The sequence below is a fragment of the Sinohyriopsis cumingii genome, unplaced genomic scaffold (assembly GCF_028554795.1).
Source record: "Sinohyriopsis cumingii isolate HCF-2022 unplaced genomic scaffold, ASM2855479v2 utg000160l, whole genome shotgun sequence".
Lineage (NCBI taxonomy): Eukaryota > Metazoa > Mollusca > Bivalvia > Unionida > Unionidae > Sinohyriopsis > Sinohyriopsis cumingii.
This window is the reverse complement of record NW_028315873.1, coordinates 3,274,408-3,291,833: the sequence shown is the minus strand read 5'-3', so window position 1 is coordinate 3,291,833 and position 17,426 is coordinate 3,274,408. Positions and strand designations below refer to the sequence as shown.

At 31.7% G+C, this 17,426-nt stretch overlaps 1 protein-coding gene across 12 annotated transcripts in view; it reads right to left on the bottom strand.

The window, feature by feature from the left end:
• Positions 1-1,987: 1,987 nt before the first annotated feature.
• Positions 1,988-17,426, bottom strand: part of LOC149774642 (cytosolic carboxypeptidase 3-like) — a 365,035-nt gene continuing 349,596 nt past the window's right edge. For all 12 annotated transcript variants that reach the window (XM_089944927.1, XM_089944928.1, XM_089944935.1 and 9 more), the window contains one exon: positions 1,988-8,626. In XM_089944927.1, coding sequence (XP_089801053.1) covers positions 8,591-8,626 — 36 coding nt within the window. In that variant the 3' untranslated portion in view covers positions 1,988-8,590. The remainder of the gene's footprint in view (positions 8,627-17,426) is intronic.

Below are 17,426 nucleotides of genomic sequence, written 5' to 3'. Positions count from 1 at the left end.
GTCGTTATCAGCATGACAGTATGGTTGTAATATACTGATGCTTGACATTGTTTGCATGACAGTATACTTTGTAGTACATTTATGATTAGCATTGTTAGCATGACAGTAAGATTTGTAGTACATTGATGCTTGACATTGTTAGCATGACAGCAAGGTTTGCAGTACATTGAATCTTGACATCATTAGCATGACAGTAAGGTTTGTAGTACATTAATGATTGACACTTAGCATGACAGTAAGCTTTGTAGTACATTGATGCTTGACATTGTTAGCATGACAGTAAGGTTTGCAGTACATTGAATCTTGACATCATTAGCATGACAGTAAGGTTTGTAGTACATTAATGATTGACACTTAGCATGACAGTAAGCTTTGTAGTACATTGATGATTAGCATTGTTATCATGACAGTAAGCTTTATAATACATTGATGCTTGACGTTGTTAGGATGAAAGTAAGGTTAGTAGTACATTGATGCTTGACAATGTTAGCATGACAGTAAGCTTTATAATGCATTGATGATTGACGCTGTTTGCATGAAAGTAAGGTTAGTAGTACATTGATACTTGACATTGTTAGCATGAAGTAAGGTTTGTAGTACTTTGATGCTTGACGCTGTTTGCATGACAGTAAGCTTTGTAGTACATTGATGAATGACATTGTTAGTACTACAGTAAGGTTTCTGGTGTGTGTTTGTATGTGTGATTATGATTTTTAATGTAGCTTAAAAAAAATCAGTCATATCGGTACGATGTCTGCAGTGTGGCAGTTTAAAGTGATGTCTAGCACTGGGGCATCATGCCGCAGACATGTAGCATAATGTCCCACCCAGTCACATTATCCTGACACCAGGCTGACCAGTCCTAACACCAACCTCTTCATGCTGAGCACCAAGTGAGGCAGCTGTTAGTACAATTTTTGTAAGTCTCTGGTATGACTCAGCCATGGTTCAATCCCACGACCTTCCACTTCCAAGGCCATTGCTCTAACCACTAGGCCACAGGAGTGGCCAAGGTTTGTGGTACATTGATGCTTGACATTGTTAGTATGACAGTAAGCTTTGTAGTACAGTGATGCATGACATTGTTAGCATGACAGTAAGGTTTGTAGTACAGTGATGCTCGACATTGAGATCATGACCGATTGGTTTGTAGTACAGTGATGCATGACATTGTTAGCATGACAGTAAGGTTTGTAGTACAGTGATGCTCGACACTGATAGCATGAAAGATTGGTTTGTAGTACAGTGATGCTTGACACTCTTATTATTAATTATCTGGGAATATTATGAGCTGTTTACTTTAAAGTCACATCCTGTTCATATCTTTATAATCTTTATAATTATCACCAAAAAGCCCCAAATTAACAGTTATTTCATTATATTAGCATATTGGCAAAATTTATTAAAACCAAGACTTGTTGATGGTGACAAATAACCAACAAAGTCATGTGAGATCAGTCAGATTTTAACTAAGATTGTTTTATCAATAGAAAGTTCCAATAGACACAAGGCTTTATTCTACTGGCCATTCCATTCACCAATCCCATCACAGCTTTCATACTGCATAATTTGGGAAACAACAATTGGAAACTATCATTACAAAAGATACATCTTTTTTATACACAAAATGCAAAGTGTCATGGTCACCAAGTAAAGAACCTTTATCAATATATGTCAGAAGGTCTAATATATTTTGGAGCTTGATTTTAATCAGACTGTGTGTAAGATAGGAAGATTTTAATCAGACTGTGTGTAAGATAGGAAGATTTTACTCAGACTGTGTGTAAGATAGGAAGATTTTAATCAGACTGTGTGTAAGATAGGAAGATTTTAATCAGACTGTGTGTAAGATAGGAAGATTTTACTCAGACTGTGTGTAAGATAGGAAGATTTTAATCAGACTGTGTGTAAGATAGGAAGATTTTAATCAGACTGTGTATAAGATAGGAACACTACACTCTCTGGCACAAAGATCTCAAGACAAGCCTTGTTTTTGTCCACCAATTCTTGCTGCATTTATTATTTTTAAGTAAACTGTAATGACTTCCAAGCCCGCTTGCTCTGGCAGATGAATGACCCTTAATGTTTGCAACCTATTTATCTCTCTATTGAGATGGAAACATGGAAATGATGAAAACTAATTTCTCTGCAACATTGTAGCAATAATGGAATAAAGTTTTTGAGTTCTGAATTCATCAAATATATCATCACAGCTTGAATCAAGATAATCAATGTAAATAAATAATTTTATTTTAATAACTTAGATTAGGGTTTATAATTGTACTTCCATTAAATTATTTTCTATACATAAAAACAATACAAAATGAATAAAGCCTGAAAATCATACATGTAAAACAAATTAAATGGACATGCTCTAAAATATACACATTCATGGAATTAAATTAGAAATTATAATAAAATTAAAGTGCAACATGATATAGAAAACACAAAATAATAGATCAGAAAAACATGGACTAAATATTTTTTCTTCAAATCTACAACTAATAGTACAACTCAAAATACTGAATTATACTAATACAAGGGAAATAACAACAATAAGGTCTAATCATTTACATAAATTTGAGTTAATTCCCTTGACCAAATAAAAGTTTCTAAAAAAAAATATATTTAGTAAAAGAGAAACGGCCACAGTATCACAGGCAAGTAGGGATCAACCCCCTCCATGCCAAAATTGTACAGTGTACAAAACGATAACTTCCTATAAAAAATATAGGTAAATAGATGCATTTATGGCAGGTCTGACAATTAATCAAATACAGTTCAGTTCTTCAAAACCTTTCATCCAAGTCCATCTTTTGTATTGTTTTACAGTAATAATTAATATTAGTTCACCATTAATTGCTTGAGTAGGCATCTGCAGACCACAAAACTAGATAACTGAAATGGTAGAACTTTCCAAAAAAATACCCCAAAAGGCAGATTTTTCACAGATACCCCAAAACTATACACATGGAAAGGCAGATTTTTCACAGATACCCCAAACTATACACACGGAAAGGCAGATTTTTCACAGATACCCCAAACTATACACATAGAAAGGCAGATTTTTCACAGATACCCCAAACTATACACATGGAAAGGCAGATTTTTCCACCCCCAAACTATACACATGGAAAGGCAGATTTTTCCACCCCCAAACTATACACATGGAAAGGCAAATTTTTCACAGATACCCCAAACTATACACATGGAAAGGCAGATTTTTCACAGATACCCAAACTATACACCTGGAAAGGCAGATTTTTCCACCCCCAAACTATATACATGGAAAGGCAGATTGTTTCTAAATAGATCTCCAAAACATTTGAAAATATTCCGTGGCTTCTAGTAATCATTAAGAATTAAATATTATTTTTCGGCTAGTTTTTGTGAACTTACTTTTGAGGTAGGTGTATTTTGAGTAAATCTGTCAGAAGATGATGGCATAAGAGATTACTGAGAATAGTGGCATGCAAAACCTTACAGGTGTGAAATGACCCATAAATTATGGATTTACGGAACAACTGCTGATACTGTTTCAAAACCTTATACCTATAAACTAACTCATAGATCATGGAATTAGAACAATAGCCAAAATACGAAAAACTGTTGAAATCAAACAGAAAGTTACATAGGTCTACAAGAAACAAGATATGTTTCCTGTTTCCTGACCAATCCTTGTTTTAACTGCAAGCTCCAGGAATTTTTCCAACCATAGCAAACAAATTTACAAACAAGAAAATAATGCATGAAAATTTGTGAATGGTGTGACCAATCAAGGTTTAAACATGAATGTAGGTATTTACTTAATGTTTTAACCTAACAGTTGTATTTACTTAACTTTTTCTCCCAATATTTTAAGTGCCTACTGGACACAGACTGAAAAGCACAATTTAATAATGGTTACCTTTGCATTTTTTTTGTTGATAGTGACTAGCTTCAAATTTACAGTATGTAATTCAAGATCACTTCAAATTATTTCAGTACTTGTATGCATAGTTCAGTCCAAATTATGGTATGCCATTGTGCTATTGAATAGTAATGAAGAGGTCCTTTCTCAAAGGAATAAGGCAGGTAATGCAACCGTGGTAAACGGAGGTGGGAAAATGAGTCAAATAATCATATCCAGTGGGTCCCATCCAGTAGATTTTAACATGAATCCTGAAAGACATATTTTTTCTATCGGCCTTCTATAAGCTTACAAGCATGCCACAAAATTATGAATTTGTACTTTTCAGTTCAATACTGAAAAAGATTCATTACGTCTGTCTTAATTGATTTATTAGATTACAATTAAATCTTTACAAATATAGCTCAATAGTGTTTGCATTTTTCTGTTATCAATCAGTATGCATGTATACAAGATACGTATTAAATTGCCTTATTTTCAATGATGGTACACTTTGGAGCTAAAGTAAATTTAAAACATCTAGTGTATTTATCCATGATATTGTTCTGAAAATGTATTGCAGAGATCTTGGACCATGACATAAATAAAAGCTAGCAACAAAAACATGCTGTATATATTCAATGTAAAGTGTATATTTTGTGTGATAAACTTAATATTCACACATGCTGATACATTGTGTGATAAAACTGACATTCACACATGATGACACTGTGTGTAATAAAACTGATATACACACTCACTGATAACATACATCATATATTGTATGATAACATTGATATTCACACGTGATGATATATTGTGTGTAATAAAACTGATATTCACACATTATGCTATAGTGTACAATAAAACTGATATTCACACATGATGACATATAGTGTGTAATAAAACTGATATTCACACTCACTGATAACAAACAGCATATAGTGTGTGATAAAATTGATATTCACACATTATGCTATAGTGTGTAATACAACTGATATTCACACTCACTGATAACATACATCATATATTCTATGATAACATTGATATTCACACATGATGATATATTGTGTGTAATAAAACTGATATTCACACTCACTGATAACATACATCATATATTCTATGATAACATTGATATTCACACATGATGATATATTGTGTGTAATAAAACTGATGTTCACACATTATGCTATAGTGTGTAATAAAACTGATATTCACATATGATGACATATTGTGTGTAATAAAACTGATATTCACACTCATTGATAACAAACAGCATATAATGTGTGTGATAAAATTGATCTTCACACATTATTCTATAGTGTGTAATAAAACTGATATTCACACTCACTGATAACATACATCATATAATGTGTGTGATAAAACTGACATTCACACATGATATATTGTGCAGTAAAACTCATATTCACACATGATGATATGCCAAGTAAAATTACATGATGAAGTATTATGTCTGGTAAATACAATGTTTGCACATGACAATAAATTTAGATTATATTGCTAATCAAGCAGACACAAATTAGAAAAAGTATATCATGAATCCAGTCTCTTTCCCAGCTATGCGCTAATGCAAAATTTATTACTCATGAAAAATAATTGCTTATATACAAACTTCCTTAAATTAATCTTACTTCAGTTGTAACCAAGAACTGTTTTTACATAAATGGTAAGCATTCTCACTGCTGTAATGTTGTTGGAAAAGAATTATGAAGACCATCAAGGTCCAAGTCCCTAAAATTAAAGCATTTTGAAAAATGTGAAAATCTTTATAATAAATGGACCATCTACATTTCCAAGTAAAACATGCATACCAACTATTACTTCTACTTCAATTAATTCTTTGTTTAATTTTGCAATAACCATTTTGTCAATATAGGCCAATTCCGACAAGTTTAAAAACTGTTTGTGTTTAAACTGTTATAATGGCCTAAAGATCTATGCAAGAAATATAAACAGGAATATAAATAAATCAACTCTATTTTATTAATCTACCGAAAATGGATTTTGCTTAATCATGCTTAAAACATTTTTCCCCATAAAGTGTAATTCCAAATAGTTCAATAATATATAAATATTTTTTTTTAAATGGTCAGAAAAATCAACCATGTCATTTACCTTTACATTTGATAGTGTAAAATTCCATGGCCTCAAGTTAAATATTTTTTTTACTATCTTGTTGTAATAGATATGCAACAGGCATACAGATGGTCAAAATATATGGGACAGATCTACAGATGGACAACAGATATTGGACAGACAAAGTATGGACAACGGATATGGGACATGCATACAGATGGCCAATCACATTTCAAAATGATCATTCATGCAAGAGAAGTATGTAAAAGAAACATTCTATTTCAAAAGAAAAATCCTGGATCAGTCAAATCCTGAGCTGCATGGCTGCCACTGTCCATTTTGCTGTCAAATACCAAAGGCACTACAGAAGCCACATTCCATAAAACTGTCAAATACCAAAGGAACTACAGAAGCCACCTTCCATTTTGCTGCCAAATACCAAAGGAACTACATAAGCTAATTTTCATTTTCAGTCAAATGCCAAAGGAACTACAGAAGCCACTTTACATTTTTCTGTCAAATACCAATTGAACTACAGAAGCCACTTTTCATTTTTCTGTCAAGTGCCAAAGAAACTATGGCTGTCACTTACCATTTTACTGTCAAACACCAAAGGAACTAAAGCTGCATAAACTTAAAATAAACAAAGCTCACTGATAAAATCAAGGCATCACTCACTGTGGGATTCCCACAATTTATTGAAATCAAAATTCCCTGACTAAAGGCAAATTTTCCTGAACTACACTTTATGTCAAACAACAATACACCTGCCTTCATTCTAAAACAAAATTAAGGAACTCACTGTTTTTTATACAGATAAGATGCAAGGTAGCCAAAGCATTACAAATTGGACAATTGTGTACCATGAATGGCACAAACAATGGCTAAATAGTCTTCTTTGGAGACAAATGAAACTTCTGTGCATAATCCATTTCCTTTCTTTCCAAGTGACCTTGATATTTGCCCTTTGAATCCCTAAATGTATTGATTTCTTTATCATGCTACGTGCAGTAATCTACAAAGTTTCACCAGGTCTATCATATAGAAATAACGTTATTGTACATAAAACAATTTCCTTCTTGAAGTCTGTGACTTTAATCTTTCACCTTATTTGACCTTCAACTCAGTAGACTTCTTTCTCATCCCAGCACAATCTATATGGCAAGTTTAGTTGAAGTATGTCATGTAGAACTAATGTTATGGTGTGGAAACCATTCGGACATAGTGACTGGCATTTGACCTTTTGACTCCAAATATTCTTCACTGCCTCTGCCAACCTTCTACACTCCTTGCTGATGGTGCAAAACTCAAGTTACTGTGTTGAAACTGATTTCTTTCTTTTAGTCAGTGATATTGAGGCTGAAATCAATGTTCATTTCATCTGCATGCCATCCACAAAGTATCATAAGTTCATATGGTGGACAACTAAAGATTTGTGTAAACACCAAATTGTTGACATGGCTGGAAAGATGGACAAAATCCTAACTTTGTGGAAAGCATATAAAAAGCATTACTACCCACAAATAAATTTAGAGGTTACTCCAAGGTGCTTATGAATTGAGTGTTAATGAATTATTCTGTTCTTATAGACAGACTGACAACTTTCATACTTATCATAGACAGAGGACAAACAATACATGAAACTTTGTGTACATAATGTCAACATAAAATATGAAGATGACCATAACATTGGACCATGATCCACTGGAACTTTCACTAAACTATACAGCTAGTAACAGACTGTTGCAACGTGGTGGTTCACTGGAACTTACACTAAGCCATGACAGATAGTAACAGATTGTTGGAACGTGGTGGTTCAAGGGAACTTACACTAAGCCATAACAGATTGTAACAGATTGTTGGAACGTGGTGGTTCAAGGGAACTTACACTAAGCCATAACAGATTGTAACAGATTGCTGGAACTTGGTGGTTCACTGGAACTTACACTAAGCCATGACAGATAGTAACAGATTGCTGGAACTTGGTGGTTCACTGGAACTTACACTAAGCCATGACAGATAGTAACAGATTGCGGGAACTTGGTGGTTTACTGGAAGTTAAACTAAGCCATAACAGATAGTAACAGATTGCTGGAACTTGGTGATTCATGACAATCTTCTGTCTGACAGCCTTAGACTTACCAGAAACACAAATATGAGTTTCTCATTTGTTTCACATCTCCAAAAAATTGCATGCTGGTAGGTGAACTTAAGTAATTAAATACAAAAGTTCTGCTCTGGATAGATTGCTTAGTAAACTGTTTGCTGACGTGTTGGATGAGTTGGAGTATAGCAAGACAAAGGGCCAGACATGCAACATTAAAGAGATAAACCATGCAGTCCATATTATGAGTTCACACACTGCAGTCCATTGTAAGTTCACACACACTATGCAGTCAATATTCCAAGTCCAAACCAACTCTGCAGTCAATATTCTAAGTTCAGACCAAGTCTGCAGTCAATGTTCTAGTCCAAACCCACTCTGCAGTCAATATGTTAAGTTCAGACAGAATCTGCAGTCAATGTTCTAGTCCAAACCGACTCTGCACTCAATAGTTTAAGTTCAGACCCACTCAGCAGTCAATATTCCAAGTTCAGACTTGACTATTCACCATGGCTTGGCACTCTGATTCCTCTTATCTGGAATAAAGATAAGCATAAACGTTAGAGAACAGTCTGATGAATGTTATTATATATATATATATATATATATATATATATATGTCACTGTATATATATCATACAGTGACATAAAAAATAAACATATGGCCTAGACATGCACTAAAAATTATTTTATTTATTGCAAGAAAGTTTGGTGCTGAAGTAAGACATTTAAAAATTAATCTTTCAATCTGACTACATACATTTAAGATACATTTATTCTACCTTTAATCTACAAATATTCTGAAAGAATGCCCTTGTTATAGAAAAAAATAAAACTACTGTTTCTCACATTTGAGGAATTATTATACATACAAGCATACACACATTGATGCATTGAGGAGTGTTACAAGATTATAAATACAAGCATACATGCACTGATGCATTGAGGAGTGTTACAAGATTATAAATACAACCATACACGCATTGATGCATTGAGGAGTGTTACAAGAACATAAATACAAGCATACATGCACTGAAGCATTGAGGAGTGTTACAAGATTATAAATACAAGCGTACACGCATTGATGCATTGAGGAGTTTTACAAGAGTATAAATACAAGCATACATGCATTGAGGAGTTTTACAAGATTATAAATACAAGCATACATGCATTGAGGAGTTTTACAAAATTATAAATACAAGTATACACACATTGAGGAGTTGAACAAGGTTATAAATAATAGCATACACACATTCATGCATGTTCATTAACACAGGTAAATATTTTTCACATTATTGCTGGCACAAAAATAATTCATTTTTCTCTGAAAATATCAATGATAAAAATATGGGAACTCAATAGAAAATCTAGATTGTTCACTCCTATGTTTTTATCTTTTGAATTCTGAAGAACTGCAAATTGATTTTGTGTGTCCTAATTATAAAATGGTCATTACATAATGATTTTCAATCTAAACCATTGCTTTATTGTCAGGAATTAACTAGCTCTGAGTTTGAAATAATCTTAGATTATTTCTTAATGACTATCTATATTAATCACTTGTGTTCCTGGAATTCACTAGCTACAAGTTTATTTTAAGGAATTCACTAGCTACAAGTTTATTTTAAGGGATTCACTAGTTTATTTTAAGGAATTCAACAGCTACAAGTTTATTTGAAAGAATTCACTAGCTCCAAGTTTATTTTAAGGAATTCACTAGCTACAAGTTTATTTTAAGGAATTCACTAGCTACAAGTTTATTTTAAGGAATTCACTAGCTACAAGTTTATTTTAAGGAATTCACTAGTTTATTTTAAGGAATTCACTAGCTTCAAGTTTATTTTAAGGAATTCACTAGCTACAAGTTTATTTTAAGGAATTCACTAGTTTATTTTAAGGAATTCACTAGCTCCAAGTTTATTTTAAGGAATTCACTAGCTACAAGTTTATTTTAAGGAATTCACTAGTTTATTTTAAGGAATTCAACAGCTACAAGTTTATTTTAAAGAATTCACTAGCTCCAAGTTTATTTTAAGGAATTCACTAGCTACAAGTTTATTTTAAGGAATTCACTAGTTTATTTTAAGGAATTCAACAGCTACAAGTTTATTTTAAAGAATTCACTAGCTCCAAGTTTATTTTAAGGAATTCACTAGCTACAAGTTTATTTTAAGGGATTCACTAGCTACAAGTTTATTTTAAGGAATTCACTAGTTTATTTTAAGGAATTCACTAGCTCCAAGTTTATTTTAAGGAATTCATTAGCTACAATTTTTTTTAAAGGAATTTGCTAGCTCCAAGTTCATTTTAAGTAATTCGCTAGCTGCAAGTTTATTGTAAGGAATTCAATAGCACCAAGTTTATTTTAAGGAATTCACTAGCTCCAAGTTTATTTTAAGGAATTCACTAGATACAAGTTTATCTTAAGGAATTCACTAGCTCCAAGTTTATTTTAAGGAATGCACTAGCTCCAAGTTTATCTTAAGGAATTCACTAGCTCCAAGTTTATTTTAAGGAGTTCACAAGTTCCAAGTTTATTTTAAGGAATTCACTAGTTCCAAGTTTATTTTAATGAATTCACTAGCTACAAGTTTACGTTAAGGAATTTACCAGTTCCAAGTTTATTTTAAGGAATTCACTTGCTACAAGTTTATTTTAAGTTATTCACTAGCTCCAAGTTTATTTTGAGGAATTCACTAGCCACAAGTTTATTTTAAGGAATTCACTAGCTCCAAGTTTATTTTAAGAAATTCACTAGGTACAAGTTTATTTTAAGAAATTCACTAGCTACACGTTTATTTTGAGGAATTCACTAGTTTGTTTTAAGGAATTCACTAGCTCTAAGTTTATTTCAAGGAATTCATTAGCTACAATTATTTTTTAAAAGGAATTTGCAAGCTCCAAGCTCCAAGTTTATTTTAAGTAATTCGCTAGCTGCAAGTTTATTTTAAGGAATTCAATAGCTCCAAGTTTATTTTAAGGAATTCACTAGCTACAAGTTTATTTTAAGGAATTCGCTAGCTCCAAGTTTATTTTAAGGAATTCACTAGCTTCAAGTTTATTTTAAGGAATTCACTAGTTCCAAGTTTATTTTAAGGAATTCACTAGCTACAAGTTTATGTTAAGGAATTCACTAGCTACAAGTTTATTTTAAGGAATTCACTAGCTACAAGTTTATTTTAAGGATGTGATGTACTTAAGAGATAATCAATACTAAATATAATGCAATAACAAAAAGATACTGAAAACTGATTTATATGAATTTGAGAATAAGACTTATTAGCTGTAAACCAATATATCAATATGTATTATATCAATGCATATATATATATATATATATATATATATATATGTTTTATATCAATATTTACATATAAGTATCACATCAATGCTTATATACTTATATCAATGTGCATAGATCAATGTGTACGTATTTGTATGTATTATATCAATATGTATATATTTATATTTATTATACCAATGTGTACATATTTATATTATATCAATGACTACATATGATTGTGTACTATATAAATGTGAACATACTTATAGGTATTATATCAAAAGAGACAAATGAAAAAAGGGTGCAACTATCACCATTATAAAATATGCCATTCATTCACCATTATAAAATATGCCATTCGTTCACCATTATAAATCATGTTATTCAATCACCATGATTATAAAAAAGCTAATAAACCTGTAAAAACATTTTGGGATTTCATTAGTGAACATGCTTATTATGGTGTCATGAATAAGGATGAAAGACAGAGGTGTATAAACTTTAAAGGCAATCATGTTAAGGCATCTTGAACAAGGCTGATGGATAGAGGTGTATAAATGTTAAAGGCAAGCAAACCAAAAGGATAATTTTGGACCAAGCAAACCAAACAGATGACCATGCAAGTTAATAGGAAGATGAGCTAAGATTTTCTCATCTGGTTTTACAAGTAATGAATGACTATCTGGTTTTAGTATAAAAAAGTACAGATTATGACATTGTCTGGATACAGTTTTGGCTTAAGAAAAATACCCAAAGGCACTCGTCCATAAAATTTACTTTAATATTGTCCAGGTGGTTCATGTAATCACAGCATGGAGATGTTTATATGCCTGGACATCTCAGCTTACAGGTATTAATAATTTGTTTCTTTTCATTCTTTCACTCTTAGCTCATGTATCCAAAAGCCAACAGAACTTGTATGGACATGAATCTGTAGTTTTGTGGATATTCTAGACACATCTTTCCTGATCAGATTTTGATTTGATTTGGTATGTAAGCTCAGATGAGTTCAAATGATACACATTAACAAGTTGACTTTGCATCTGACTGGCTGACCCTGAGAACATTCTAGAGGCCATATTTCTGAAAATCTTTGATCAGATTTGCTCATCATGATCTCAGTTCAATTACAAGTGAGATCCACAAGTAGTGGAACCAAACTGAATCAGTGTATTTTCCTTGAGTGGCAACTCAATGACGTCCAAGTTTTGACTCAAGATTGGTTCTGATCGATACAAGCTCCTAAATGAAAATGATACTGATTTCACATCAAATATGGCCACCTTGACAGCCATCCTGAAAAGCATGATATTGACATGCCTTCTAAATTAACATTAGCACTGGGTTTTACTAAAAGACTTTTGATGATGCCTACTTGGTCCTTAACAGAAATGCCAACTCTCTTCTTTCCAATATGGCTGCCATTATAGATATTTTGACAATCTTGTTATTTCTTCTTCTAAACGAAAGCTTACATAAACATGAAATTTTCATGAAAAGATTTCCTATGCTGTCAAATTAATCTTAAATAAAATGGTGTCATACTGACATAAAATAAAGTCACCAACGCAGTCACTTGGTCTCCTGAAGAGAAAGACATATCGAAATGGGGTTATTACTACCCCTGAAGAGAAAGCCATACTAATATGCAGCTATCCCCATTCCTAAACAGAAAGTCATATTGTGTAGTTGGTCCTAAAAAATGGGGCCAACATGTCCAAGCATTACAAATAAAAACTTAACCCACAACTGCCAATTAAGCACCTTGTTGACACTAATCCTTAAAAGACAGCCATACTGACATGGGATTTCTTCAAATGACATGTAATAAACATCCTGTGGTCCTAAATGGTAAGTCATACTGACATGCATTTTCATCAAATGACATGTAATAAACATCCTGTGGTCCTAAATGGTAGGTCATACTGACATGCATTTTCATCAAATGACATGTAATAAACATCCTGTGGTCCTAAATGGTAGGTCATACTGACATGCATTTTCATCAAATGACATGTAATAAACATCCTGTGGTCCTAAATGGTAGGTCATACTGACATGCATTTTCATCAAATGACATGTAATAAACATCCTGTGGTCCTAAATGGTAGGTCATACTGACATGCATTTTCATCAAATGACATGTTATGATATCTAATTGGTCCAAATTGATAATAGTGCTAATATGGTCATATCAACATGTAGTTTTCATAAAAACCTTCTAATAATGTGTGGTTGGTTGTAAATGAAATTGGTACTGATCTTACATCTAACATGACTGCCACATCAGCTAATTTGAAAATCTTGGTATTGCTCAAGATTATTAAAGATGGTGTAAACACTCAGAATATAAAATTTATAAATGGTTTTATCTTTAATTCCTTGAAATTACTTCCATCCAGTAGAGCATCAGGGACTCTTGCTGAATGAAGTTCTTTTACAGTGCTATGAATAGTACAGATTTAACCTTATTCCCAAGAATAGAACAAGTAATGACAATGAGATCCAGCTGATGAGGACAGGTACTTTACATGCTGTAAATCTTTAAGACAATGAGGTCATGTGTTTACACTGTCAGCCTTAACACAATGAGGTATGGATGATGAGGTCATGTGTTTACACACTGTCAATGCCTAACACAATGTCTGGATGGCAAGGTCATGTGTTTACACACTGTCAACCCTTAACACAATAAGGTCTGGATGATGAGGTCATGTGTTTACACACTGTGAACACTTAACACAATAAAATCTTGATTATGAGGACTGGTGTTTTACACACTGTCAACAATTACGACAATGGGGTCTGGACAACAAAAACTGTATTTGCACACACTGTCAACAATTAAGACAATGAGGTCTGGATGACAAGAATTGTATTTACACACTGTCAACAATAAAAAAATGAGTTCCTGATCATGAGGACGCATGTAACCATACCATGTCAACCCTTAACACAATGAGGTCTGGATGATGAGGTTATGTGTTTACACAATGTCAACCTTAACACAGTGAGGTCTGGATGAAGAGCATCTAATACACTATCAACCCTAGAGTAAAGAAGGGTAAACATTAATCGCCTGTGCATAAATCCCTCTGACATACTGTGCAAAACTGGAAGAAAGGATGCTGAATCGTTACAGAAAAAATGTTATAAAATATTGCTTCAAGGTTCAGTACATGACACTGTGCAAATCCAATACCAATGCTGTTCTGGACAAACCAAACTTCAAAGTGTACAATATAAAAATCCAACAAAAACTGCAACAGTCAACAACCATTTCCTACATTATTGGTCGGTTCTGAACTCGCTGTATCAGCAGCCGCATGTAATCTTTTGAGAGACCAACATCAGTCTTGGATCTAGTTAATTCGTTGAGGACTGCTGGATACTTGTTATGAAATATGCATTTCAAAGCTTCCATTGTAAAGTGGCTCTGTAGGAAAAGTCAGACTTTACTTTGATATGTATTGTATAGTTACAGTGAAATGTATAGTACAGTGAACATATCACAACAGTATAATGTAGCAGAGTATATTATATGTAGTTTTATGGCAATTTCTTCAGTAGGATTTACTTCCCCATGAATACGTCAAAATTTGTATTAGCGTTATTTTCAAAGTTTTTGAATACAAGTTTAAGAGATTTTATAGTACAAGTCATATAAATACAATATATCTTACATCAGTTTTTAATGATATACTTTTAATACTAATATGTATATACAATATATCTAACATTAATGTTTAATGATATACTTTTAATATTAATATGTATATACAATATATCTAACATTAATGTTTAATGATATACTTTTAATACTAATATGCATATACAATATATCTAACATTAATGTTTCATGATATACTTTTAATATTAATATGTATATACAATATATCTAACATTAATGTTTAATGATATAATTTTAATACTAATATGCATATACAATATATCTAACATTAATGTTTAATGATATACTTTTAATATTAATATGTATATACAATATATCTAACATTAATGTTTCATGATATACTTTTAATACTAATATGCATATACAATATATCTAACATTAATGTTTCATGATATACTTTTAATATTAATATGTATATACAATATATCTAACATTAATGTTTAATGATATAATTTTAATACTAATATGCATATACAATATATCTAACATTAATGTTTAATGATATACTTTTAATACTAATATGCATATACAATATATCTAACATTAATGTTTAATGATATACTTTTAATACTAATATGCATATACAATATATCTAACATTAATGTTTAATGATATACTTTTAATATTAATATGTATATACAATATATCTAACATTAATGTTTCATGATACACTTTTAATACTAATATGTATATACAATATATCTAACATTAATGTTTCATGATACACTTTTAATATTAATATATACAATATACTTTGCATTAACTTTCAATGATACAATCTGAATATTAATAACTTACATTCAACAAAGACTTTAGGAAAGATTTAAATTGTATGGGATACATTTCTGCATTACATCTATTTGAATGTGCCAAGCGGTAGACAAAAATTTGAGAAAGTTGCATGTTGATGATCTGTAGCCTAGAATATTTATGCTCAGTAACAATCAATTCAATTAGAAAGCCATGGTTTAAGTGTGAAAATTCATATATATCTATATATATAAACAGTGTTATTGAATACGTCTTGAAAATTTTAAAAGACTTGGCTGATATGTACTGTTATGAAAAGAATATAAAATTCATGTCCCATTATTCAGAAATCAAATAAAATCATTACACAAAGAATTTCATATTGCTGATGAAACTACTGGTCAGCTTCTGGTCAGCTATCAGTTAGAGGGGGTTAATGATAGGAGGTGACTGGCAGATATCCAAAGGCCAGTTTCTAAGCTTATGTCATCAAATGGAAATATTATCATAATTGGCTCTAATTTTTCAAAACTTTTAAGCGCTTGGACACTAAATATTTTATTATATTAATTATTTCAGATTATCCTATCAATCCCAAGACATTATTAAACCAATTCTAAGATATTATCTGATAAATCCTAACAACCAAGTCTAAAAATCACTGATGCCCTGATTCACAAACAGCAGACCACACAGGGGTAAAAGTATTGCACCATAGAATTGTCAGTGTTATGGTAATGTGAAAACTTGGTATTTTGGTGATCCAAGGTTCAATACCAGATCTCATGTACTTTCCATAAAAAGACATTGTTGTTCTCTTATGATGCACAAAGCCCATATTTAATTAATTTATATTGCAATTATTTTTATGCAACTGTTTATTTTCCTAAGGTATTTTTTCCTATGAAAAGTCCCAAATATAAAATCAAAGTACTGAGAATACTAAGGACCTAGAGACTTGAAATACTAACACGATTTCATATAAAAATACTGAGGACTTGTAGAGTTGCAATAATAATAAAATTTTGTGTAAAGATATTGAGGATTTGGGGTTATTATGTTTCTTTGCCAATATTTTTAAGAATTCTAACTAGGAATATATAAAACATGCATATTTTGCACACTTTACAAAATATCAACTGATTAGACCATGGTTCCTACCACTATTAGACAATGGTTCCTACCACTATTTGACCATGGTTCCTACCACTACTGCAAAATAACATGGATCCAGTGGCAGACTAGACATTCATTCCTTCAAAAACAGTCAAAGAGTCTGTCAACAAATTCAAATAATTTACCAAAAATAAGTCAAGGAGTCTGTCAATAAATTCAAATAATTTACCCCAAAAAAAATCAAGGAGTCTGTCAACAAATTCAAATAATTTACCAAAAACAAGTCAAGGAGTCTGTCAGCAAATTCAAATAATTTACCAAAAAACAAGTCAAGGAGTCTGTCAACAAATTCAAATAATTTACCCCAAAACAAGTCAAGGAGTCTGTCAACAAATTCAAATAATTCACAATGATACAAAAAAACTTCTTAAAATTCAATAAATTATCAAGATAATTCCTCAAATTCAAGGATATTTTCAAGGTTGTAAATTAACCA